The sequence below is a fragment of the Polistes canadensis genome, unplaced genomic scaffold, assembly GCF_001313835.1.
Source record: "Polistes canadensis isolate GaletaPanama2010 unplaced genomic scaffold, ASM131383v1 scaffold_91, whole genome shotgun sequence".
NCBI lineage: Eukaryota > Metazoa > Arthropoda > Insecta > Hymenoptera > Vespidae > Polistes > Polistes canadensis.
In genome coordinates this window covers 287,574-314,081 of record NW_014569638.1, presented here as the reverse complement: position 1 = coordinate 314,081, position 26,508 = coordinate 287,574, and the positions used below count along the sequence as shown (strand labels likewise).

Here is a 26,508-nt window from a genome sequence, read left to right as displayed (position 1 = left end):
CTTTTCGTGGACCTTTAGTACGCGACTGCTTAATTTCCTTACTTTTTAATCCGCCGCCACTGCTAATGTAATCCTGACGAAAGTTAAAAATTGAAATACAAATTTTATTGGAAGAATAGGAAAGTAATATAGCAGCAATAACACCAGCAGTTATTTCGTGACTTATTACGATTTATTACGTGACTTTCAACTTTTAGTTAGAATACAATGTGATTAAGGAAAATGACAATAAGGAAAGTAATCATCTTTTTCTCTCTCTCTCTCTCTCTCTCTCTCTCTCTCTCTCTCTCTCTCTCGCTCTCTCTCTCTCTCTCGCTCTTATTTATATCAAATGTTATTTGAAAAAAGGAAAGGGAAATAGGGGGGGGGGGGAGAACGGAAAAAACTCTGGCAAATGTCGCTTCATTGGTTAACGAGATAAAGAGTATTATTTTAATGCATTCATTAAAGTTTGACGCATAAGAGGGAAAAAGAGAAACATCAAGAAAAAAGTATACATAAAATTCGACGTGCACTATGACGTGTTTGCGTGAGCGTCAATAAAGAGAAAATACGAGTAGGCAAACGGTTATTGAACTCAACCACATTGGTTCCTTGCTGCTTCTTTTTCTTCTTCTTGTACTCTGTTTTCGCTTCAAAAGTCAGGTATGATATAATATTGAGGTGATTAACATTTTTTTTGGGGTCAATCCTTTTCAAAGAATAGAGAGAGAGAGAGGGAGTAATATCTCTCACTTTGTCAGTGTTGTTAAAAAATGTTCGAGAGAATGATTAAAACGTATCCAATTGCTGTAGGGTCAATGAAATAGTGTCCGCGAAACATGCATGTTGTGATGTATATCTCTATCTATCTCTCTATTTATCCATCTATCCATCTATCCATGTATCTATCTATTTATTTCTGTCTTTCTTTCTCTCACGGTCAAAGCTCATACACATGCATGCTTCGATTACGTCAGTAACTTGTATCGATTAAAGTTGTATGAGAAAAAGAAAAAGAGAGGAGGGAACGAACACAAGTGCGAGAAGGATAGACACGTTACTGGCAATTGCTATCTGCACACTAATCACCGTAGAACTGAGCAACGCTATAAAAGTAGCAAAATAGTAATGTTAACGGAGAACGGTTGTGTGTGTGTGCATGTGTGCACGCGTGCGTGCGCAGGAGAGCTTGATATCTTCGCTACATTAGATTCACGTGCGAATAGAACAGTCCAAGAGTATGACGCACGCGCGCGCCAAATACGATAAGCAATCGGAAACGAGATGGGTATACTCAAACGGATAAATATTTTTTTCTTTTACCATCCTTATCTGATATTTTATCTTTTATATGTATTCTTAATTAAATATATACAATCTGAATCTTCATTTTAAAATGTGCTAGCACGTCAGATTAGTGAATAATTTGATTTTTAGATTTTTTATTAACGGAATAATGCCAATCTAGAATTTTCACAAAATCGAAAATTTGCATTGCGCTATTCAAAATGTCTGCATTTCTCCTTTGTATTCAATCATGTTAATGTTTGCCAATAGTATTTTGTTTAACTACGCTGTGTATTTAAATACTGTAATCTCATGAGGACAAACTGATTTTTCCATTGAATTCTACAACTTAAGATTAGATAAATCTACATATTTATTACTTTTAAATGTAACTGTTTTGATGCATTTAAAATCATTAACGTGTCCCTGAATTTTATTAGATAATTATGCATGAATTGTCTGATTTCGAACTAAAGGTCATAGGAAATGATCGGACGTTTCATACTTTTGACTTAATATTTCATGCGCGTGTGTGTTAATATTGTATATTTCAGAAATATAATGTGATAAAGAAAAGCGTTCTATTCCACCAAATTCTGGACCAGAATATTAGGGAGGATAATTATATTTCAAATCAAATACAGAAAAAAACGGAAATTTGTTGGCTAGTGATATTATAATAATTAATAAGAAGTAGAAAAAGAATAATGTCAGGACGGACAAGTATCTCAATGAAATTAGAAATGTGTGGTCCAGCCTGGACTAAGTGCAACACTCCAAAGATTTAACTAGAAAAATTGTGCTTCAATTCTTTGAAGGCTCAATCATAAGAGAGAAAAAATAAAAGGCCAGACCATGTCTCGTTTTCTCATTTCATTGGAATTTTCTACTCGCAAGCGGTCTTCCGTTTCTCTTTACGACGGATTCGTATCTGCTCTCGTTGTTTCGGGAGGAAAAGAAAGAGAGAAAGAGAGAGAGAGAGAGAGAGAGAGAGAGAAAAAGAATATTTGGTGGCAGTCGGCCAATCGAAAAATCCAGACGAGTCTCTCTTTCTCTCTCGACATTTTTCTTTTCCTGAAGTATATCCTAGGCGCATGCTCGTCCGGTTCGATACCGTTAGATTATTATCGTTCCGATATTAACCTCCGAAAGAAATATATATATATATAGAGAGAGAGAGAGAGAGAGAGAGAGAGAGAGAGAGAGAGAGAGAGAGAGGACTGATGTAAGCTTATTTTCGCAAGGAAGATCGTCTGAATTACGCGCGTTTAGCCGACATATTGGAAACATACTTGTTAGCAAGCTATTTATGTATATATATAATATAATATTGTAGCTATATAGCTTCGATAATTCTAGGAATTTTTACGAAAGACATCGTACGCGTATGCGCATGCGTGCCATTTAACAGGAGCTATATACACGTGAAAATAATACTTATAAAGGGTCAAATCGTTGCCGCCATTCATATCGAAAATATGTTCGAAATGATTATTTTTTTTTACATAAGACCGATTATGTTAATTAAACGAAAAAAGAAATGTGAATTTTTCTCAAGAATCGTCGTTTGATTAACTCGAAAAATAATTACATTTACTTTTATCGCTCATTCATTCGTGTTAATTCATTTTAAAAATATAAAGATTTTTCTTTCCATCTCGACTGCGCCTGTTACGAGAAAACATTTGAAACGATCGCAATTCGCTTCATTTTCACGCTTTCTCGCCATGAACGAACAAAGAATCTCCTTTTGCAATTTCTAACGAACTTTTTGAATCGAATGAACTTAATTCTTTTCGTTTATTTTCTTTTTTCACTTTTCTTTATTCTCTTTTTTTCGCTTTTCACATTCTATTTTCTATTTTCTTTCTCTATCGAGTATATGACGGACAGAGAGTGAGAGAGAGAAAGATGGTGGAAAGTGGCGGACAAAGGATAAACGAAGCAATTCCCCTCTCCCTTCCACCCCACCCTTCCATTCTTTTAATTTTTCTATTTTTCCTAGATTTATTAGAGAATAAAAGTCACGTTTCGAGAAGAACTTTGGTACACGATAGGAAAGAAGAAATAGTTTCGTATTTGATGAGCTTGGAAGAGAAAAAATGCTATTGAATTACAGCGGCGAATGAAGTCAAGTGGGGGCCCCTGAGCAATAAAAATTTCGAAGCCTTCATACTCAAGTTAGAAAAAAAAAGTTTCAAAAAAAGTCTCATTAAGTTATTAACAAAAAAGAAAAGTAATGAAAAATTTCATGCCATAGCATATTAACTAAATTGATTAAAAAAAAAAAAATTTAATTATCCTCGAACTCTAATTTAAAAGAAATTTTAAGACCTTGGATTCCCTACGGGGCCCTACGCGGCCGCTTAGTCCGCTTACCGCTTAATCCGCCAGTGTTGAAGTACATGGAATGTGGTGCAAATAAAGATATCAATCGGAATTTGATAACCGAGAATGAGAACACGAAGAAAAGGGAAAATTCTTTTACCCTTTGACGTGGTATGGCTTTTCATCAATAAATTAAGCCCGTGTTAATAGATTCGCGTAGAAGTGATATATCTCGATATTATTCCAGAATGATGTTCCTTTTAAGAAGAAGAACAAGAAAAAGCATTTGCAATTAGATCATTTTTTAATAGATTTATTCAAAGAATTATTAAGAAAAATTTTAAACACAAAATTGATTTAATCGATAGGAGGAGATGCAAACATTTATTTTCGGAATCATAATACCGCGAATGAAAAGTTTCCATTCTAATTGGGAACGTACTTATTTCCTATCAACCTATTTCTTGGAAAAGAACCTCCTCCGTATCTCTATCTTTCTTTCGATAATTCCATTATTTTCATCTATATATTTATTTCTCCATTTCATAGATGTGTTATCGTTTTATTTCTAATTTAGTTTTGCTCTTAAGCGCGTACTCGCTTCCTTATTATCGTTGTCTACCAACGATGACGTTATAGAACATTTCTGACGTTCGCAAAATGGAATAAATATAATAATAATAATAACGCAACAGACTCTATACTACGTAAACGTATCATTTAACACTGGTATTATACTATCGTGCGCGCTTATTTTATTTAGGAACCACGAAATTATTTGTACAACGTCGGCCTATAACGCTCGTGGCCGACTTAATTGCAACGATGATTGACGTGAGAGAAAGAGAGAGAGAGAGAGAGAGAGAGAGAGANCGCTTATTTTATTTAGGAACCACGAAATTATTTGTACAACGTCGGCCTATAACGCTCGTGGCCGACTTAATTGCAACGATGATTGACGTGAGAGAGAGAGAGAGAGAGAGAGAGAGAGAGAGAGACGGTGAGATACAGTTAAGCGGTGTAGAAGGTAGCTGAAAAACACATATAAACGGTAGGGTAGTTGCTTGGTAGAAGGTATTAATAAAACAACGGTGGTAGTGCTCGTGGTGTAACTTTAACGGACACACAAAGTAACTCTCTTGCTTCCGCTTCTGCTGATGATGCTTTTGCTAAAGCTTTAGGATGCGTGCGCAATCTGACCAATATTGGGAGCTTTTAGCGATCTCATACGAAAGTTAGACTTTAGTATACCACCCATACTGGATTGGGCTAAGCTTAAGGTAGAAGGAGGGAGAGAGAAAAAGAGAGAAAGAGAGAGAGAGAGAGAGAGAGAGAGAGAGAGACAGAGAGAGAGAGAGAGAGAGAGAGAGAGAGAGAGATTGAAGATTTTATACGGTAGAAACCATATATATCATACGTAAACATTTCAATAGAGAAAAAAGGTAGAACATTTTATACAGTTCAAACGAAACGTGTGTTCGCGCATAGCATATATATACGTATATGCATGAATGTTTCAATAGAGAGATGGCACACGAAACGAAATGTATGTCCTTATATATATATATATATATTCATGTGTATATGTTTGTCCTGCGTAGGTTTCGTTTGATCATTCTCCCAGCACCTTGAAAATTTTATTTGTAGTGTGAATCAACGCTCCTCTACGAGATATACGTGTTCTCTCTGTCTCCTTCACGTTAAATGAGTCATTGATTCATTTCTACCTCACCCCATTATATTCCTCTGTCTTCGTGGGAGGATTTTGCACTACCAATCCCATCCGATATATCGAAAATAGAACTAACTAACTGACTGACTGACTGACTAACAGAAAGAGAGAGATTGAACGAGAAAAACGGAACATTAAATATTCTTTTAGATACTATACATATGTTTCTTCCAACGTTTATTGTTAGTATCGTCATATATTAGCTTTTATAAAAATAATCATACGAAAAGAAGAAATTTTCTTTTTATCAATATTTGTTGTAAAACAAGAAGAGCAACTCTTTTTTAATCGTCTCCAATAGTATTAAAGCATCGCAATATTTACTTAGAAATCAAGATTTTTTTGATGTCAACTCTAATAGTGGAAGATTGTGATCATCATCTAGTATAATACGATATACGTTATTCCGCAACTTTGAACCGCGATATTGTTCATTCAAACGATATATCACGTTCGAGAGAAAAAGGAAATAAGCTATTTATTAATCGTTACTTCCTTTTTTACGAATTTTGTCTTCCTTCTTTTACGTTTACGTTTGAGTCGGATGCAGTAATTAGTAATTTTCTTGACAAAAGTTGTGTACTTTTTTCCCTTTTCGTTACGAGTCATGCGTATACGACGAAGTAGGTCGTCTCTCGCGGATGAAAGCAATCTTCTATGTCGACAAAAAAAAAGATAAAAAGAAACATTTTGTCACGGTTGAACAATTCGAATATCGAGGAACAATGATATTATCTTCGTGGAAAATTGAACCTCTGACGGAAGTGAAAATAGTCATGGCGTCGTTTTTTAAACAGTTTTCATCTCGAACAATCGATTGTTTAACCTCAAATTGTTTGAATAATTTCAATTAATCGAATTCGATTATCAAACTAAAGGATGAGTGCTCGTTTTTTAATCACTTAAATGTTTCAATAGACAATTATTCTTAAACGATAATTGTCGATTTACGCGGATTGTTAATACTTCATTGATTTATTTGTTTAAAAAATGTGTTATTTTATGATAACGATAAATAAATAGTGTCCTATTTAATTGACGAGGACGAAAGATAATTTGCTGGGAGTTACAACCGCATAAAGTATCCACGCGCTCCGGCAGAGGGCAATACGAATCGATGGCCACTTTGTTAATGGCTTACTCTACTTAACACACCTTTCTTCGGTGACCGGACCGGGAACGTTGCTTATCGATGAGTTTTTTGTGTGGGTTATTGACAGGAAAAAGATGAGGTTTCGAAACACGAGAAATTGATAAACGTTAAAACCTCGTATGCGGCATTCGTGGCTTTGCTTCGGCATCCAATTGGAAAGTATCGTCGCTCGGTAAATTTCTCTCTTACTCTCTCTCTTTCTTATTTTTTTCTTTCTATCGTTTGCATTAACATTTTTACATTTAGTCTTTGAGAAACATATATTTTATCGTGTACTAATGATTTCGTTATATTAGAGTATCCTGCGACAATGATCCACTTTTCATTCTATTGTTACGGAAATGTGAAGTTGAAACGTTTGCTGATGGAATACATAACCTCTTCGTGCTGTCGGCTTTGCTGATGACAGATGAACATCGAGCGAGGAATATGTCAGCTTAGACAAAGTGCTTTTAGACATTAACAAACTTTCGAAATAGTTTGATAACTTAGTTCAGTAATAGTCATCTTCCCCAAGACTCCTTTACAATTTCTTTTGTTTTATTTCTCCTCGTTATGAATTATTTATTTATATGTTGTTAAATATGTTATATTTCTTTCGCTATATATACAATGTATTGTATGCTCTAAAAGTTTTTGTGGATTGATGAAACAGAATAGTATTTATTCAAATTCTTATTATTTAGTAGAAACCCTTACTTTCCTATCCTTAGGTTTTATGCTATGAAATGTAATAAATGATTTGTGTATCGTTCTGTTTCAGCTGTTTGTCCTCCGATTATTTGGAGGACAGTGGAGCAGGGACGTTAGGGATCAATAAGAGCTGGTAGCTTAAGAGAAGAATATTAGAGTTGGCTTAGGCCAACTACGGTAACTAAGGCAAAATGGCGACAATAGATGGCCGACCAGCCCAATATGGAATTACTCTTAAGCAACTCCGGGAGCTCATGGAGCACAGAGGTCGTGAAGGTATCAATAAGGTCAATAGTTATGGTGGTGTACAAGAGATATGTAAAAAGTTATATACTTCACCCAGCGAAGGTAGGTTTTCTTTTCTTAACGCTACACCTCAGATGAATTTCTTAAAGCTTCTTACGCTGTATCCAAACAAATTGTTTTCTTATCGTTACAGGTCTCAGTGGGTCGACAGCAGACATTCAACATAGGAGAGATACATTTGGCTCCAACATGATTCCTCCAAAGCCACCTAAGACGTTTTTAACATTAGTATGGGAAGCTTTACAAGATGTTACATTAATCATCTTGGAAATAGCAGCTTTGGTTTCGTTAGGTCTTAGTTTTTATCAACCAGTGGATGAAGAAAGCAGTGAGTATAAAGCAAATATATTCTATTTGAATCTCTTCAGATGAAATACTATTGGAAAGTATGGACTCTATTATTCAATCACTTTATTTATTTTTTAATTACTGTTTCAGCGGGGTCGTCGTTTGAAGAAGACGAAGGAAAATATGGTTGGATTGAAGGACTTGCTATATTGATTTCTGTTATTGTGGTGGTGATAGTGACGGCATTCAATGACTATTCCAAAGAAAGACAGTTTAGGGGTTTACAAAATCGAATCGAAGGAGAACACAAATTCTCTGTTATTCGACAAGGAGAAGTTAAACAGATTTCGGTATCTGATATTGTTGTAGGTGACATATGTCAGGTGTGTATCGTTTTTCATCAACATTTTTCACCAATGTTCTCTACTTTCCATTCCATGAAATATAAATGAAATTAATTTATACAATTAACAGATAAAATATGGAGACCTGCTACCTGCAGATGGTATCCTTATACAAAGTAATGATCTTAAAGTGGATGAATCCAGTTTAACTGGAGAATCTGATCATGTAAAGAAAGGAGAAGCGTTCGATCCTATGGTTCTTTCAGGTAATTCATTTTAAAAGACATGCAAATAAATATATAGGGTGATAAAAAAAAGGGTTCGATATTTGAAGGATTATAGTAGTCACTGAGATAAGTATAAAATGTCTAATTAACATAAGTCCTAAAATCAACCCTTTTGCTGTATATTAACTTTTATTATTTATAAGCATTTGATATCATATTAGCGAGTCTTTTGGCAACATATTGTATTTACACAGAGGAGTTTGCTTAAAAATACACTAGTTTGAGGAATATTTAAAAGTGCATATCAATCTATGATCCATGAATGTCAGAATTGCATTTGAGTGGAAGGAAAACATATCAAATATCTGTCATTTATATATATTACGTTTGCGTCTATGATATAATCTTTGTTGATATTAGTAATCATTTTTATTTATTTTTATAATGAACTTATCTTGACAACCTTGAACTAATATATTTCTAAATGAATTCCTTTATGCACATTCAATATGTTATCCAAATATTCGCTTACGATATCGAACGTTCATAAATAATAAAAATAAATTTATAGCAAAAAGTTTAAATTTAGGACCCACGTTAATTAGAAATTTTTTTAGTCGTCTCGGTGAATACTACAAATCTTCCAAATATCGAATCTATTTTTTTATCATTCTATATAATTTACGTAACAAAAATCATGTTATTACTTTGTTTTTGAAAAAGGCACTCACGTGATGGAGGGATCTGGAAAAATGTTAGTGACGGCGGTAGGTGTTAATTCTCAGGCTGGTATAATCTTCACCTTGTTAGGTGCTGCTGTTGACCAGCAAGAACAAGAGATAAAGAAGATGAAAAAAGGTATGTCATTGATACATATATATTTAATTACTTACAACTTCAAATTGTGCCACGTCATTATTCAGAGTCACTTCGTTATCAGGATAGTGTGACCTCTTAAAAAATTATTTAATAAATTCATAGTTATATGCTGTATATTTCTATTATATGAGGTAACATATTTTTATGAGGTTGTACTGGTCGGATAATTCAGTGAATTTGTAACTCGCTACTTCTTATATAAAAGATGATACATAAATCATTTCAATATGTTTCGTCTGAAGATGGAAAATACATTTGGAAAAAAAGAAAGAAAGAAAAAAAGAAAACATATAAAAGATTCTAAATTTATCAGGAAGAAGTAGTGGGATTATTATTTCAAGGCATGACATTTCCAAATATACAAAATAAGTGTAGAGGAAGTACAGTGTAGGCATGGTTTTCAGTTGAATTGGTGTGATAATTTTTTTTTATTATGAATTACACGACTATCAATTTGTACCCCGTGTTTTTTCTTTAGCATGTACTTGCAATACCTTCAACTCCTTATATATATATATAAGTAGCAAGTACAAGGTATTCCTTTAACAAGAAGAACAAAAATACTAAATACAAATCAGATTTGATCTAGATAAAATATTTTCTAGCATGTTTAACTTATCTATGCGCTTTCCCTTTATTCGTTTTCTTTTCTTAAAGTTAATTCATAGAAATTTGAAAGATGTTTACGCGATTAATAGATGTACGATTACTTTTTGCCACTTAACATATTGCGGACGAACGACGAGATACCTCGTTTTTCATATGTTATCATTTGCGACCGTTGTAATGATATTATGCAGTTACTAATTGGTAGTTATGGCGTTTAAAGGGTTTTAAAAAAAATGAACGATTTTTCAAATGACAGTAATAACGATTTCAATTCTGATGGCGATGAAAGTGGAGACAGTGAGATTTCTATACGGGCCAAAAATAGGAAACTGTTAATTTTCAGTGACTCTGAGTCAGAGATAAATGATCATTTAATAAATAGTTTTTCTGATAGAGTAAATTTTGTAGCTGTAATTGGAAACGGTAAATTTTGATAGCTTTAATTGGTCAACAAAAGACTTTCAACCGAGCTTGGAAAATTTTGAAGGAAATTTTGCAGTCGCGCCACCAAAATCATTCATTTTTTAAATTTTTGCTGTAAATAAATATTTTAAGTGACATTGATTTTTAACTATTAACAAATACTAACTAATTTAAAAATATTTGATGCAAAAAAATATCTGGCCATTGGATAAAGTTAGTAATAAAGTTTCTGGTCCGCAATGTGTTAAAGAATTAAATTAATTCTATATACTAATTTTGTTTAATTTACTAATTAACAATTAGTTAAAGTAATAAATAATACGTTCAATTATATGCGGGTAAATATTCGTTTGAGAATTTTTATATGAGACATTGATAAATATTTTCATACAATCCAAGTTCCATTTTATTAAATATTGCATTGAAACGAAAAAATAGTCAAATATAAATATTTTTCTATTTCTATATGATATTAAACTGAAATAATATTACGATAAATCCTACGATAAATTTACATATACATACATGCATAATTCGATAAGGACATTTTGTTTTGTTTTTTTCATTCGATTAGAGTATTTGATTAAATAATATACCCTTATCTCGTTCCTCTATGTAACTTTGACCTTTTTTACATGGTTACATAAATAAATGTCTGTTTGTATGCACAAGAACTATTATATTTTCCATTAATGTATCGCATATCTTGTGTGATCATATGTTATTTCGATTCATGTTAGCACAATTCTAGATCATATACAATGTTCTTATATTTGTATCTTGTTCTCTTGTCCTGTCGCCGAATTACTTTTAATGTATATTATTATATAATATTTCATCTTATTTTATTATTTTATCAAATTTTTCAGTAGACAAGAAAATTAACAAAAAAGACAAAGAAACAAACAAAAATCAATAACTCTTTATACGGTAATATTTTATTATACGATTGATACATTGACGCAACGCTGATGCAACTTAGAAGATTTGTCATTTATTTATATATAAAAAACAAAATATTACAAAAAATAATTAATTTTATTTATAAAGAAGGTACGAATATATCTTCTACGTTGTTGTATTGATTTTGGAAATTTTTAAAGTATTTTTTAAACCAAGAAAATAAAAGAAAAGCAAAATCGAAAATGCAATATAAAATGTGGCACAAATTGTCATTGGCATATACGATACTTTTAGATAGATTGCTAATCAATTTTGTTTTGCATGTATTTTTTTTATCTAGAGGCTAAAAAGCAGCGGAAGAAGAAGTCATTACCAGGTGATTACACACTATATAATATACATATATATGTACATATATATATATATTTATTATTAGTCATTTCCAATTATGCCGATGTAGTCGATGTTAAGATATCGATTGGCATCTTTAAATATTATTTCGATTTATCAATATTTGATATAGTATATTTAAGTTTATTTTATCCTTAAATTCATTTTTTTTTCTAGTAATTTCACACACTCTACCTTCTTCATTTCTGCACTCTACGGCCTTCTTATCTTTTACTTCTTGTTTAAATCATATATACATTATTTTATTATTAGAATCTTTTTTTTTTTTGTAATTAAAAAAGATCATTATCAAAAGTAAGGTAAAAACGAAAATAAAAAAAGAAACAAAAATCGATTTAATTTGTTATTACCCTTGCTTAACTGTTTTCATATTCTCTGAGTGTTTTGTTGCCAGTGGTTTATGCATTTGGGATTATTAGTAACTCCAGAATTCGCCTTTTGCTTTCTTTATTGCATTTTAAGGATGATGATGATGATGATGATGATGATGATGATGATGATGACGATGATCCCTATCTTCATTATTTGTTCATGTATTTTTCTAATGTATCGTGTCATGTCATGCTTTAGCCTTTTTCAAGATACTATTTTCATTTACCTTATCCTTATTAGAATCCCAGCTTTTCCAGTTTTTCTTTTTTCTTTTCAATTATTGATACTAGCTTGATACAATAGTATTAAATAATTTAATTAATTAGAATGAATTTATCGAAAGTTATCAAATTTTACGCTCTCAAAGTTGAAGGATAATTCTTTTTCATTTGGAGAATACTTTAGGTATATTTTATTGCTGGTTTAATTGTTTGTATGATTTTGGGTATGAAGAATAAATATTATATTAAGAGCGTAAGAATTGAAGTTCGATAGTTGGAATGAAATGATATTAAAGAATTGAAGAAAAAAATAGTTTGATCTAATGAAATGTATTTGAAACGAAGGAGACGAAGCGGCAGAAATCACCGGAAACAGCCATGCTGTTGGGAGTGGTGGCGGAGGTGGTGGTAAACACGAGGGTGGAGAAAATCATCATGGAGGTGGACAAGCAAGTGGTGGAGAGAGTAGTAAGAAGGAGAAGAGCGTACTGCAAGCTAAATTAACAAAGCTCGCCATACAAATCGGTTATGCCGGCTCGACCATAGCAGTACTCACCGTGATCATTCTTGTTATACAATTTTGTGTGTCGACTTTCGTAATCGATGGAAAGCCATGGAGGAACACTTATGCCGGTGATCTGGTACGGCATTTGATTATCGGTGTGACTGTCCTCGTCGTAGCCGTACCCGAAGGCCTTCCTCTAGCTGTCACCTTATCTCTCGCTTATTCCGTCAAGGTTAAATTCATCATCTTACATTTTTGATTATATCATTAATTAGACCAATTTTGTGGTATTGCTGTATATTAAAGTTTACTCGGAACGTTATTAACAATCGTTTGTGCATACATTTGATTGTAGAAAATGATGAAGGACAACAATTTGGTGCGGCATTTGGATGCTTGTGAAACGATGGGTAACGCTACCGCCATTTGTTCGGATAAAACCGGAACCCTAACGACCAACCGAATGACAGTGGTACAGTCCTACTTGTGCGAGAAAATGAGCAAAACGGTTCCAAGTTTTTCCGAAATCCCCAGCCACGTTGGAAATTTATTAATTCAAGCCATCTCCATTAATTCGGCATACACGTCCAGAATCATGCCCTCGCAAGACCCTTCAGAATTGCCGATGCAAGTCGGTAACAAAACCGAATGTGCCTTACTTGGATTCGTAGTGGCCCTGGGCGAAAAATATCAAACGATTAGAGATGACCACCCTGAGGAAACTTTCACGCGGGTCTATACTTTCAATAGCGTTAGGAAGAGCATGTCCACCGTTATCCCAAGAGAAGGTGGTGGTTACAGGCTTTTCACCAAGGGCGCTTCCGAGATCATCATGAAGAAGTACGTTGATTTTTGGTTTTTCCATTAGATAATGCAAATACGTCATGCAGCTTATTAACGATTGTTAACGATTTCTTGACAGATGTGCCTTTATCTACGGTCGCGACGGTCATCTGGAAAAATTTACGAGAGAGATGCAAGAACGTCTAGTGAAGAACGTGATAGAACCAATGGCGTGCGACGGTCTACGTACAATATCGATCGCATATCGCGACTTTGTACCGGGAAAGGCGGAGATCAACCAAGTACACTCGGACAACGAGCCAAATTGGGACGACGAGGAAAACATCGTGAACAATTTAACATGTCTCGGTATAGTTGGTATCGAGGATCCGGTACGTCCCGAGGTACCAGACGCCATTAAAAAGTGCCAAAAGGCTGGTATAACGGTGCGAATGGTAACCGGTGACAATATTAATACGGCTAGGTCGATCGCCTTGAAGTGCGGCATATTTAAACCGAATGAGGACTTTCTTATTCTCGAAGGGAAGGAGTTTAATCGAAGAATCAGGGACAGTAACGGTGAGGTACAACAACATCTGTTGGACAAAGTGTGGCCGAAATTAAGGGTTTTGGCTAGATCATCGCCAACCGATAAGTATACTTTGGTAAAGGGCATTATCGACAGTAAAGCTACGAGCAGTCGCGAGGTTGTAGCCGTGACCGGTGATGGTACGAACGATGGTCCGGCTTTGAAAAAAGCTGACGTTGGATTTGCAATGGGTATAGCTGGAACGGACGTGGCCAAGGAAGCTTCCGACATCATTTTGACGGACGATAATTTTTCTTCCATCGTTAAGGCCGTTATGTGGGGCAGGAACGTCTACGATAGTATAGCAAAGTTCTTGCAATTTCAGCTGACCGTTAATGTTGTAGCTGTTATCGTCGCCTTTATCGGAGCATGTGCCGTACAAGATTCACCATTAAAAGCGGTACAAATGTTGTGGGTTAATTTGATAATGGACACGCTAGCCTCGCTTGCCCTTGCTACCGAAATGCCTACGCCGGATCTTTTACTTCGCAAGCCCTACGGACGCACAAAACCGCTCATCTCAAGGACGATGATGAAAAATATACTTGGTCAGGCGGTTTATCAGTTGACTGTTATTTTTATGCTTCTTTTCGTTGGTAAGTCTTTTATTACTTTTCTATTTTATACGATAGTATCCTTATTCTCTTAATATATCCCAAACTATGATCTTTACATCATAATGGTACCAAATTAATGAATGAGGCCAATTATTGATGATCTTTCTTCCTTAATTATCCTGTAAATCCAACATTTATTAACACATTCTTTCTCTCTTTTTCTTTGTCTGATGCTTATCAATTTCCCAAATTGAAATTTATTCCAGGTGACAAGATGCTGGATATCGATACTGGTCGAGGAGTTGCAGCTAAAGGTGGCGGACCCACTCAACATTTCACCGTCATCTTTAATACCTTCGTCATGATGACTCTTTTCAACGAATTTAATGCCAGAAAAATTCACGGTCAGCGCAATGTCTTCCAGGGAATATTCACCAACCCTATATTTTATTCTATTTGGATCGGCACGTGTTTTTCGCAGGTAATTACTTCGCATATCCCACTCTTTATACACATTTTTTATAAGCAACGAAACTTTGAGGGTGTTTGGTGCGCCCGCTCGTGAGACTGCAACATGTATTATATGTATTATCAAGAATAACGAAAATTATTATTCTGTTTATACAAAGGTTGCTTATTATTTGATCATTTATCGTATTAGTCATTTACTTTACGAAATAATGACTAAATAAATAGAATTATTTTTAAACGATCATTCGTTACATCAAATCTTATCACAAATTAATATTTAAGTAATTTGAGAGTTATGGGAACGAATCGATTTATTGATACTACTACTGCTATTGCTACTACATTCTTCTTCTCTTCTTCTTCTTCTTCTTCTTCTTCTTCTTCTTCTTCTTCTTCTTCTTCTTCTTCTTCTTCTTCTTCTTCTTCTTCTCTTCAAGAGAGAAAGAGGTAAAGAGTGAAAAGAAAAGACATTACGCGACATTGTTACGTTGAAATTTAAATTTCCAACTTCACCTTTAACTCTGTGAGTATCAAAGTCACCAGAAATGTTCATACGAGCGATTGTGAGGATACAGCTAATTGAAGTTTATCGTTAATTAGTGTAATGGTATAGTGCTGGTTTGTATGTGTGTCTCCCTTCTTTATCATTTGTTTCAAACGTAAAATGGTAAGTTAGAAATTATTTGAAGGAAAGAAAAAAGAGGAAAAGAGAAGAGAACAAAATATTTGATTTACTTTTCTTGTCACCCTGTTTTTTGTACTCCCCTGTTCCTCTACGATTTTGGAACGGCTACATTTTAGTTATGACCAAAGTGAACAATTTCTTTGATACTCAAAGGGTTAATGTTCTGGATCATCGTAAGCTCCTTACAGTGATCTTAATGTATTTAATAAAATTTGATACGTGTTTGTTGTTTTGTTTTTCTAGGTGATCATCATACAATACGGTAAAATGGCCTTTAGCACAAAAGCTCTTACGTTAGAACAATGGATGTGGTGCCTGTTCTTCGGAATCGGGACGCTATTGTGGGGCCAAGTAGTCACGACTATTCCTACACGGAAGATACCCAAAATTCTCTCGTAAGTGAACAGATAATATATATTTATATATTTTTCTTATATATTATTTTTTTTTTTAATCGTTTAGAATTAGCTAATTATATAAATTACCTCTCTTTTTTTTTCTTTGAATAGTTTTTTTTTTTTTACATGAACAACAGGATATATTTATATGTGAGATCGGATCTATGATCAAATTATATGTGTATAATAATAATCATCGATCGATATATATACGTGTTATCATACGATGATGATAATTAACAAACTAATTTTGCGTTAAGTAAGATGAATACAGGGTGGGCCAAAAGTTCCTAGGCGATTTTATCAATAAATTACTTTTTTTCGTCAATCATTATGTTGATTTTTATTCAAATTGTTAACAAACTTCTTAGATTTGTAATTTTACAGTCTGAACAAAAATTAGCCTAAATAATGTCGAATAAAAGTAATTAATTTATAAAATCACCTAGCAACTTTTAAATGTGCTACTAACTAAATATTTCCAATTCATTTTTTTTTCTGGAATGGATATTATTTATATATACTAATGTGTACCATCGTTCCTTTGATTTTATTCGATACGTACATTAAAAGCATGGAGTTTGCAAAAAAAAAAAGAACAAGAATAAGATCGGCAGTGGATCTTGCTTTACCGCATTTTTATAACATGCAACTTTCTTGCGGATAACATTTGAGTATGTGTACATATAGAAAGAATATATCGTTTTACAGGTGACGTACCTTTTAACAAAAAAAAAGAAAAGAATTTATAATAACAGTAATCATCATTGGCAATAACCATCGGTAACCAGCATTTTGTGTGCTCAAAGTACTTTCAAAATACGTGTTCGTATATTATTATTATTATTATTAATAATTAAATCATCTATTTTCTAATTGAATTTTATTAACTAATCGCTAGCAAATCAAATTTAGTATCTTTTTCTTTTTTTTTTAATTTGAATTCCATACTTACAATTAGTAGTATGCCTCTGCATGATCGATTTGAAATTCATCCCTTGTTAATCAATTTAATTGAAATTTAGAGACAATCAGTGTTAGTGTACTTATCACCACCCCTATCCAATTCTTTCCTACTATTTGATAAACCAATACGATGTTGTGTTTGCTTTTTTAACTCACGATCGAATTTTTCATACAGCCTGCGTTCATTGTTTTCACTAATAAGGATTTGGATAAAATTGCAGTGTCGGTCGTAGAAATATTAGTTATTTTTTCAATTTGATTAAATCGTCTCCTTTTTTTCTTTCTTTTTCTAAATTAAGAAAAGTGTTTTGGATTTTTTTGTCGAAAAGATTTGCAAAAAGTTAATTTAAAAACAAAAATGAAGAATAAGTTGTTATCGCTGTTACAGTGAAAAGCATTTCGTTTAAAATAACTTTTCACGGGCTTCCAATTTCTATTGATTTGATTAAACAATTTAGAACACTTGACTTAATCTAAATGAAAAAAGATAAGAAAGAAAAATATAAAATTAAATTTGAAAAAAATATCGTAATAATATTTCTAAGATTGAATTATGTCGCTTGAACTCGAGACGCTTGAGAAATTAGAAAAACTCCTTAGTGCTCTGAGATACTTACCTCGAATGTATTTTTTATTCTCACGTGTATGATGCGATGCGAAGCTTTGATGGATCGGTGTTGAGATCGATCTCACGCGATATTCCTCTTAGATCATTTCTCTATGCACGTAGAAGTATAGCTAACTAAAATTTATTCTTTTCAATTTTATACTTTGAAAATACTCCTTAGACTTGATATATTTATTAACCCTCTCAATGCTATGGACGTATATATGCGTTCAGTGAAAGCTATCTACGTGGATTTAGGACGCATATATGCGTCCAACTAAAAAGCCATCTTTGCGAACTATAGACGCATACACGCGTTTATTAATTTTTTCTACTTCCCTCGCGCTTCAGATTCTTTTCTTTTTTCTTTTATTCAATCAATACTTCAAATGATCAAAAAAAGTATTTCGCCCACGTGGATTGCTTCCGCCAGTAGTATTCAGCACTCAAAGGGTTAATTCAATTTTAGACGAGAAATAAATTAATGTCTACACATATTTATATTTCCAAATCTATATAAAACACATTATAATACATAATTTTGACGTATCACAGGAACGAATCTTAAGTGAGTACGTATATCAGAGCACGTTGGACGTCAAAGTTGATACTAATGAATAACTCGATATTAACACAAAATATATATATATATTATAAATACTCGCGAGTTTAAAGACACCCCAAATAGATGTTTCCTCTCTCCATATTATGATCTTCACCTTTGCATGAATTAACGAAAAAAAAAAAAAAGAAAAATTGATAAATATCAAATCTACGTACTTGTTTGTGTATTATCGAGCGACTGGCGAGCCAACGACACGGTAATTTCAAAACCATACGCTTTAGCAAAAGAAGAAACTGCAATTAAAGCAAATCTTCAATTTAAAAAAATCTTCGACTAATCGAAACAATCAAAGTCGAAGTCGAACATTCTTCGATATCACTCTAACAGTTTTTTCTAATGGTCTATGTAAACTAACGATCGCTCGGATATAATAATAATAATAATTAATATTGATTATCTGTGTTTACGCTTTACGATACCATTTTTCGTCGTATATCTTTCCATTTCTTTGATTTTTCTTTTAATTAATTATAATTTCTTCTCGTAATATTTATCTTTGTCTATCCGCCGTTTCTCTCTCTCTCTCTCTCTCTCTCTCTCTCGCTCTCGCTCTCGCTCTCGCTCTTCCTCTCTCTTTCTCTATCTCTTTCTTTCTATGCACTATCTTAACATGTTTCTATCTTTGTTTTATCCTCTTAAAATGCACCTTACAATTAACGTAATTGCAAAAAAAAAATCTATCTTTTTCTATCCTTTTTTTGACAATGTGTAAACAAATCACTGGATATTTTTGTTTTGCTTTATCCTACTAAAAATACGCCATCATGACGCGTCTGTGACAAAATCATCATACCTGTAAATTCGCAAGTAACATAAAATGATCTCTAAATTTTTAGCCGATATTCAAAATGAACGATTTATTATCTAAACTTTTGAAACTAATCTTTATATACATACACATGAAATTATCAGCCTAACTTATCAATACAAAACATGACTACGTGTTTAACTAGTCTAGGAAAAGAGTACATCATTTGAAAAATGACCTTCTGACTTGTTGGCTCATTTAGGAACTTTGGCTCACATTGTATATACATATACATATTCCGAGCACGTATATCCTCGATCAAAACAATATCTATCGCTTTATTATCTTTATTTCTTCGTTTTGTTTTGTAATTAAATGCATTCGCTTTATTATGTTTTTAAACTAACCCTATCTCCTTCTAATTCTCTACTTCTATCTCTATCTTTATCTTAACCTCTTTCGTTATCGTAACTCGGCCGTACGATTTTCGAGTTTTAACAGGTAAGATTAATTTCTTAATCTCTCCCTCTCTCTCTCACTCTTTTTCTCTTTCTTTATGATAATTACGCTGATCTTTGCGTAAAGTAATATTTGCCTAATTCGACGTGCGCGCCGAGAACGATGTATTAGATGACATTTTACAATTAGTGTAATAATTATCTATAGAAATTAAGACGAACTGTGGTTACGATTGCGATCTATGAATCCTACATGAAAAAAAATGGCGCGTGTATTTATGTACGTACGTCAGAAGTTATACTTCCTTTGAGCGATTGAAAAGTTAAGGGCTAAAATATGCACGCATAAGAATCATACGAATAGAACAATAAAATACGAGAGAGATTGATAAATTATAATTAATTTAGATTAAATGATCTCTAAATTTTGTTATACAATTTTTATCACTATTTAAGAGTAGTATATATGTAAAGTAATGTTATTATATTACATCCATTCACGATCAATGATATCTATACGTAATATATATGTGCATATATTTTTTAATTTCTGATTATAATTTTAATATGTTTTATTTTTCATTCAATTGTAAAGAATGAAATTAAAAGCCGATGTAAGATATATTCTAACCTAACTTTTTTTAATGGTTAACTTTATGCTTTCGTTACCTGGTGCGCCCGCAACTAAAATTTCACTTTCAACGCGCGTAAAGAAGTATAACTTTAAAAAACGGATAGAAAAGATACAAATTAGATAAAAAATATCGATTTTACTTGTTGTTAGTCTTCTTCTTAACGATAATTACGCGTTTATTCTTTCTCTCTTATTTATATGGCGATTTTTTGCTCCTAATCATTGATTCACTATACTACTACTACTACTACTATTATGACTACGACTACTGTTATTACTACTACTACTACTACTTCTTTGTATTCTTTCGCTCTCGTTTATTTGTACTTTCGCTTTCGTTTTCTATCCTTTTTTTTTTCTCTTTTTACTCGTCTATTTCTTTCTTCCTTAAAAGTTAACAACTAATACGATGTAATCTTGTTCATCGTCGCATCATTCAAAAAGAAAAACACGCATTTCACTTGCTTATTCTTTCATTATTACGCAAACAAAATAATATAAATACATATATATGTACATAATCGTATTGCACCTTTCAACCATCTTCTCGTTCGTTGGCTCATCTTTTTAATTATAAAAAGACACGTTTTTTACTATCTAATTTAATTTTTTTTAACATAATTGTTATTGTGTATAAAGTAAACTTATAACGAAAAAGAAATAATTTAAAAGTTAAAACTTTACAAAATAACATTTATTTCAAAAATTTTACTATTATCATGCAAGCCTGGTTAGAAATACATTTAATTCAAGATTGTCAAAGTAAAACTATTACTAATTATTAACAAATATTACTTCGTAGACGCAAACATATTAGATCATTAAATATAAAATATTTAGATTTCGAAATGATAATTAATCAAACGTTTCATACTTAATGACGTAATATATATAAATTATATATATTCGATACGTCTTCCTTTCGTTTCAATGCAATTCTTACATTTACGACTCATTACGATTGACATACGCGTTCAAATGTATGAACTAATGTATTTCTAAGCAAATTCTAAAAAAATATTGATATATATTTTAATACGTTGCCATCGAACATATAAGAATACTAAAAGTTAATTTACGTTGTAAGGGTTGATATTAGGATCCATGTTAATTAAGCATTTTTGACTTGTTTCGGTGAATATTAGGATCCTTTTAAATATCTAACCATATATTTTTGCCATTCTGTATATAATATTAAGTGCCTAACTTTTTCTACTAACAATGTGAATTCAAATAGAGCCAATGAACGAAAAAAACATATTTTCGCTGCCGGTAAAATAACAAATTATTATAACACAGTAATCATACGAAACATTTCATCAAAATAATAAATATCATAGAACAGTACCACAATATCGTTCGTTCCGTTTTACGTGAGAGATAACATTTTCAAATATATATATAATAGAATATTTCCACACAAAAACTAGAGAACATATTATATTAGCGTCTAGTAAAGAAAAAAGAATTAGGATTATGAGGCTATAAAGGAGCGAGGGGGGAAAAACAGAACAGAAGCCCCGGATTTCGGTGCAGTGCGTCGAAGGAGCTGTTTCTGTGGTGTGTACGTCTATGTCCCTGCCCCCCCCCCCTCTGCTAGCTTCGATAAGACGATGCATCATCGGCCGTCCTACTACTGCTACTACTACTACTACTACTACTACTCTACTACTTCTACTACTACTACTACTACTACTACTACTACTACTACTACTACTACTACTACTACTACTACTACTACTACTACTACTACTACTACTACTAACAAACAAAGCGAGAAACAAGAATCAACAAGTTTTTCCAAAAAAAACCACCCCTTAACAGGGACCTTGAGTGATGAAGAACTGGTTTAATGTTTTTTAAAAACAGATGGGGCCGCGGCCAGCCGGATGATATCGGTGCTATCAATCTAGGAGACGAGAAATTCGACCCAGACTCGGATAAAAAGCCGCGAGCAGGACAAATACTATGGATCCGTGGTCTAACACGGCTACAGACACAGGTAATTATCCCTATCTCTCTCATTCTCATATCATCGGTCAATCTTTCTCTCTTTCTCTCTCACTCTCTCTCTCTCTCTCACTCTCTCTCCCTCTCTAACTATCTCTCTATAACTCACTTTCTCTCTCTCTCTCTCTCTATCTCTCTCTCTCTAACTCTCTTACTCTCTTACTTCCTTCCTCTCTTACTCATTTAATCTACCAATCTATATCAACTTTTCTATCAAGATCAATATTTCTTCGAATCCCATCATCGACTTATAACCACAAGAATATATACTATTTAATTTATTAAAATACTTTATAATATAAGAAAACCAAGACAAAAAAATAATATATTATATATATAAAAAGAACAGAGCCCAGAGATATAAATGCAAGGATTTTATTTATGTACCGCGTTGTCTCTCGCTAAACGAGAACACACGGGATTTATATGATATATAATAATATTTCATATATCTTCGCGTTACAGCCCTTTTTATTCTAGGAACTTTTTAGGAATCCGCGCGTCATCGTCGCCATCACGATACTTGTCCTTTACATATAATATACGTATGTACTCATTTGCAACCCCAAAAAAAAAAATCAACAAATTATTCAAGTACTGGCTAGTTCTCCCAGCGACAGTGTACAAGTCGATTTTTCATCATTTTTCTCTTTCTCTCTCTCTCTCTTTCTCTCTCTCTCTCTCTCTTTCTCTCTCTCTCACGCTCCCTCTCTTTTTTTTCCCATTTCTTTTTTTTTTATTTCACTTACTTTCTTTCTCTCTCTTTTCTTCTCTGTTTATCTATCTATCTTTCTATCTTTTTCAAATTATCATACTCGATTTCGACTATACCCCATCGAATCCTTCCTATAATAAGGTATATCTAATTTAAAAAAATAAATAAATATAACAAATAATAATAATAAGAATAAAAAAAAAGCGTTCCGTCGCGACGAAGATTCTTCGATCGTGAGAAATCAGTTGAAGAATAATTTTTGTTTACACAGTGTGTGTACGAGATTCCGTAAAGAAAATAATAAAAACAATAAAAAAAAAAAAAAAAAAAAAAAAAAAAAGAAGTAAATATAAATACTAAAAAAAAACAAGAAATAGAAATATAACAATTTTAGGACGTGAAGTGGAAGGCGACTAATCGTTCTGAGATAAAGTATCGACTTTGACGGATTTAACGACCGAATTAATAAATAATCACGACTGTTGACTGTTAACGNTAAAAAAAAAGCGTTCCGTCGCGACGAAGATTCTTCGATCGTGAGAAATCAGTTGAAGAATAATTTTTGTTTACACAGTGTGTGTACGAGATTCCAAAAAAAAAAAAAAAAAAAAAAAAAAAAAAAAAAATAAAAAAAAAAGAAATAAATATAAATACTAAAAAAACACAAGAATTAGGAAAACAACAATTTTAGGACGCAAAGTGGAAGGCGACTAATCGTTCTGAGATAAAGTATCGACTTTGACGGATTTAACGACCGAATTAATAAATAATCACGACTGTTGACTGTTAACGTACATGACGTAATTCCAAAAATCACATATCACAATCATACCCATTATTAATACTATCGCGTTTTTTTATCTATGTGAACGACGAAAGTTCTTACTATCCGAAGACACCGGCTAAAATGATAAACATAAATAGTAGAGCTAGTAGAAACCAACCAACCCCCTCCCCTAATTCCGTCCCCTGTTATTTTTTTATTTTCTAGCTTGCTAGTCCCTTACGAAAAAACTAAAAAAAGAAAGAGCCAGCCAAACGACAGTTCCCCAGTTAACAATTTTAATTTCGTATTCCATGTCGCCCACATTCCTGATGTGCAACAGATTTTGTTTATGTCAAAACGGATATGAGAAAGGTAGTACAAATTTATATATATTTAATATAAGTTTATAATTTTTACTACTACTACTATTACTACTACTACTGCTCTACTACATGGTGATATTTGCAAGAAAACAAAAAGAAAATATATGCGTAACATGAACTCGATCGTCTTGGCGTTTCGGGGATTCGTATATCATCGAGTCGGAATTACATAATAAACAAAATAATAATAATATAACAAGCAAACAAACATTCGACTTTTTAAAAACTTTGTTATGATCTACCCAAAACGTATGTTTATTACTATTATTATCACTACTTTTCATCTTCATAATCATCATTATTATTAATCCTCCGTCGGCAGAGTGGTTTTTTTTTACTAAAGCCGCCGTGGGTGGGTGTTTTTTATTTTTTCAATGATATTGTTATTTAAACAAAAAAAAAAACAGGGAAAAATTCTACTAATACTCTTTAAGGTTTTTAAAATATTGTCTAATATTTTGATTACGTTATTTTATAAATTTTGATTTAAAATAAAAATAATTATTCGAGCACGACGCTGTCAGTCCCACGTTGCCGACGGAGGGTTATTATTATTATTTAATAATAATAATTTATTATTATTGTTCCACAATACACCCCTTGAAACGTTATTATCAAATCCAGTGAAGCCCCTCACCCAGATCCACCCCTTCGAATAACCTGCGATTTAAAGCAGCTTGCTTTTCGGGTAACGTCGCAAAACAAATTTCATCGATTAAAAAGCTACAAATTTAGCAATGGTCCACGCAGTCCTCGGCTAGAACTATTTTTTATATTTCTATTTCTATTTATCTCTCTCTCTCTCTCTCTCTCTCTCTCTCTCTTTCTCTTATTCTCTATTTCTTATTTTTTTTTTATATAATGTATCTTTATCTTTATATCTATATGTTTCTATAAATAATCTATTTTTATCTTTCTCTCTCTCTTTCTCTCTCTCTCTCTCTCTTTGTCTTAGCAATCAAATTTAGGTAAACTTTGAGAAGAGAAGATTTCGCGAAACGTTCATTTTCATTGGAATCATTTTTGATTAATATTAATCATCGTTATCTTTTTATACGTACGAAAGAAGAAAGAAAAGGAACGTTTTTCAAAGATTCTTTTTTTCTCTTTGTGTAATATATATATATATATTTTATATATACGTTTTTATATATACTATATATTATATATATATACGTTTTTTTTTCATTTATATTTCTAATCTATCTAATGAATTTAAATCGCGACTTCTCCTATCTCCATTAATCGTCCTGCTGGTATTTTTTCTTTCTCTATATCTCTAAGTGTTCTTTCACATAAATTTTGATCTGACTATCTTTTTATTACCCTCATTAAATTAAGATTCTCCTCCCTCCTCTTCCCCATTCTCTTTTTCACGATTCTTGCGATTTATATATGTTACTGTTTAAGTGTTTTATTTTGCTATTTTATAGAATAACTGGGTATTGCATAAAATAACTAGACGTTTTAAGATAAGCATATGAAAATAAGTTTATTATACACTTAAACTAGTTGTTTTAGGGGGATATAACTACAATAGGTTATATTTATATTAATTCGTGAGAGGCGAATAGTTAAAGCATAAAATTGAAATTTGATCCCAAGTATATAAGATAAATATTTTTAGATTTTGTTTCAATATTTATCTATACCTACGGTGACCATTTGTATTGTATTTTAAAAGGCAATATTTTAAATCTTATGAAAATTTGGTTTTAGAAACTAAAATTAATCTCTTAAAAAATATACAGAATATTGAAAAGTATTAAAATTAATTTAAATTAAATTGGTTTAAATATTTTTTTCAAAATTTTTTCAAATTTTTATAAGCATTTGTTTAATTTTTTGATCTAGTCTTGGATCAACAATTTCGAATGCATTTATATATAAAAAGATAAATAGGTCTTACAATATAATTTAATAATTTAATTTTTTGTACTGTATGCTTGTGTCTAGAAATAATGATTACCGTACCTATACTTCACTGTTGTATAAAATCCGGATAGGCTTTTTAAGCGAATGTTATTTAATCTCGAGATAGAATTTGTTTATTGATTTAAAGGGATTAAATAACACATATTTATTGTTTCTGGATTTAAAAAAGTACAATATGAACGAATATTTAAACAAAATTGGAAAATATTTTTCTTATACTTGAGATCAAATTTTAATTGCATATTCTAACTAATTGCTTTTTGTAAACGCATATAATAACTATTTGAAGTATACAATCCTGTTTTATGTTATACTTTAACCGATCTCTTTGGATATTTCGTGAAAAACAAAGTTATTCTACAGATTAACAAATTTGACACATTAACAGTAACGTATGCATATATACACAATATACCACATTTTCTTTTTTCTTTATTATTTACTACGACTTTTTATGCGAGCCTTCAAGAAACTCGCAAAATAATTTTCTCCTGATGAGAAAATCTATATATATA

The 26,508-nt window shown here is 32.2% G+C and overlaps 1 protein-coding gene across 16 annotated transcripts in view; it reads left to right on the top strand.

The window, feature by feature from the left end:
• LOC106787065 (plasma membrane calcium-transporting ATPase 3) overlaps window positions 1–26,508 on the top strand; it is an 86,204-nt gene that overhangs the window by 26,879 nt on the left and 32,817 nt on the right. For 11 of the 16 annotated variants that reach the window (XM_014749086.1, XM_014749084.1, XM_014749085.1 and 8 more), the window contains exons 3-14: window positions 7,246–7,523; window positions 7,615–7,809; window positions 7,920–8,152; window positions 8,244–8,379; window positions 9,064–9,198; window positions 11,495–11,530; window positions 12,504–12,895; window positions 13,019–13,503; window positions 13,586–14,631; window positions 14,859–15,073; window positions 15,992–16,143; window positions 22,054–22,186. In XM_014749086.1, coding sequence (XP_014604572.1) covers window positions 7,367–7,523; window positions 7,615–7,809; window positions 7,920–8,152; window positions 8,244–8,379; window positions 9,064–9,198; window positions 11,495–11,530; window positions 12,504–12,895; window positions 13,019–13,503; window positions 13,586–14,631; window positions 14,859–15,073; window positions 15,992–16,143; window positions 22,054–22,186 — 3,315 coding nt within the window. In that variant the 5' untranslated portion in view covers window positions 7,246–7,366. Of the gene's footprint in view, window positions 1–6,319; window positions 6,655–7,245; window positions 7,524–7,614; window positions 7,810–7,919; window positions 8,153–8,243; window positions 8,380–9,063; window positions 9,199–11,494; window positions 11,531–12,503; window positions 12,896–13,018; window positions 13,504–13,585; window positions 14,632–14,858; window positions 15,074–15,991; window positions 16,144–22,053; window positions 22,187–26,508 lie in introns of those variants that run through there. The other 5 variants (XM_014749090.1, XM_014749092.1, XM_014749091.1 and 2 more) reach the window with 3 other exon arrangements.